Source organism: Penaeus monodon, chromosome 29, assembly GCF_015228065.2.
Source record: "Penaeus monodon isolate SGIC_2016 chromosome 29, NSTDA_Pmon_1, whole genome shotgun sequence".
In the NCBI taxonomy this organism is placed as follows: domain Eukaryota; kingdom Metazoa; phylum Arthropoda; class Malacostraca; order Decapoda; family Penaeidae; genus Penaeus; species Penaeus monodon.
The window spans coordinates 2,614,142-2,615,598 of record NC_051414.1 but is presented as its reverse complement, the minus strand read 5'-3'; the positions used below and the strand labels follow the sequence as shown (position 1 = coordinate 2,615,598).

General features: G+C 36.9%; 1 protein-coding gene across 1 annotated transcript in view; it reads right to left on the bottom strand.

Annotated features, from left to right (window-relative positions):
• The window catches only part of LOC119591902 (pescadillo-like), a gene marked incomplete in the record, with an annotated part of 9,266 nt that overhangs the window by 6,379 nt on the left and 1,430 nt on the right, over positions 1–1,457 (bottom strand). Inside the window, 2 exon segments of the mRNA XM_037940655.1 lie at positions 10–217; positions 403–636. Coding sequence (XP_037796583.1) covers positions 10–217; positions 403–636 — 442 coding nt within the window.

Below are 1,457 nucleotides of genomic sequence, written 5' to 3'. Positions count from 1 at the left end.
AATTCTCACATTGTTTTCTCCTCAGCGATTTACACAACTTGGCAAAGAGGAAGCATGTTGTGAGAGGGTCATCCAGGTCACGAACAGCGTCAACGAAGGTTGGATATCGCTCCAGGATTATGTGATCCAAGTTGGGGTCGATCTCAAACTGCCGCACACTCCTCCTTTTATCCCGGTCATCCTTCCTTTCAGCGTGGAGCAACCTCCTCCTTTTGATCTGTGCAATGAAACACATACGGAATCAATGAGAACAAAGGGCAGAATAGATATATATTAAAGAGCTATTCTCTCAAGATCCATTAATCTAATCATCCATTTATCCACCTACCTACTCGCTTTGCAGACCTAAATGAGTTTGTGTAAAAGGCAACACGAAAATAAAAAATACATCAGAGCACCCACCTTTCTGTCTCGGAACTTCCATATAATAGGCTCGTGCAGGAGGAACCTGATATCCTTCCTCAAATATAAGAGCTTGATTCCATGTTTTCCACGCTGTGCTTTTACCCTGTTCTTAGGTTCCTGTGGGTACACACCCTTCAATATACAGAGGCGGCGGAAATCAGCAGGGTTCAACTGCAATTTCTTCATAGCATACGTTCTTGTGACATACTTGTACGCCTCTCCTTTCATCCCCTGGAAGAATGGTAAAAGCCTTAAATCTTGACTTTATGACTTTATTTTTATGTCTATATATGTGGATTTCATGTGTGTGTGAAGGAGGGGGGGAGGGGTGCATGTATACATACAAGTGAGTTAGTAAGTGCATGAATTCATGTGTGTGAATGAATGGCGAGTGTGTCTTAGAACATTAAAAAAAAGATAAAAAATATATATGCTCATGCTTATATTTATGGCCCCAGATGCCCTTGTGTCCAAATTCGCATAAAATGCAGCCCAGTCAGATGGAAACTAAGTCACTACAGGCAACTAGACTCAATTTAGATGGTTTCATTGTATGGTGAGCTTTACATTATGGATGAAATGTGTATTACTCTGTTTTGACTATGATTTTAATTCCATTAATCTTAAATAAAAAGGTTATATTTTTTCTGGAATGGAAGATGAAATAAGTAAAACGTAATTATATATCCTAAGTGTTCCGTATTTCCTTTAAAGTGAACACGATATGTATATAGCCAAGAAGTATATGATTTTGAGAAGGAAAGAATATGAGAATGTATAATGGATGAAAAATAAAATATTTAATGAGGTAACAACTTTATTATCAAAATATTTAACTAAGTAAATACACAATTTATTTTCAATAAGCATTTTGCCCAGCAGTAATGCCAATATACTTATACATGAATATCTAATTAGGAAAAAGGTATCCCTGCATTTAACACTATTTACAAACAAAAAGGATACTTTTGTGGGTCTGTAATGCCTTAATAACTGAAGTCAGTGCCAAATGCTCTTTTAGCATACACAACTTATAGCAGGCTCATTGTACT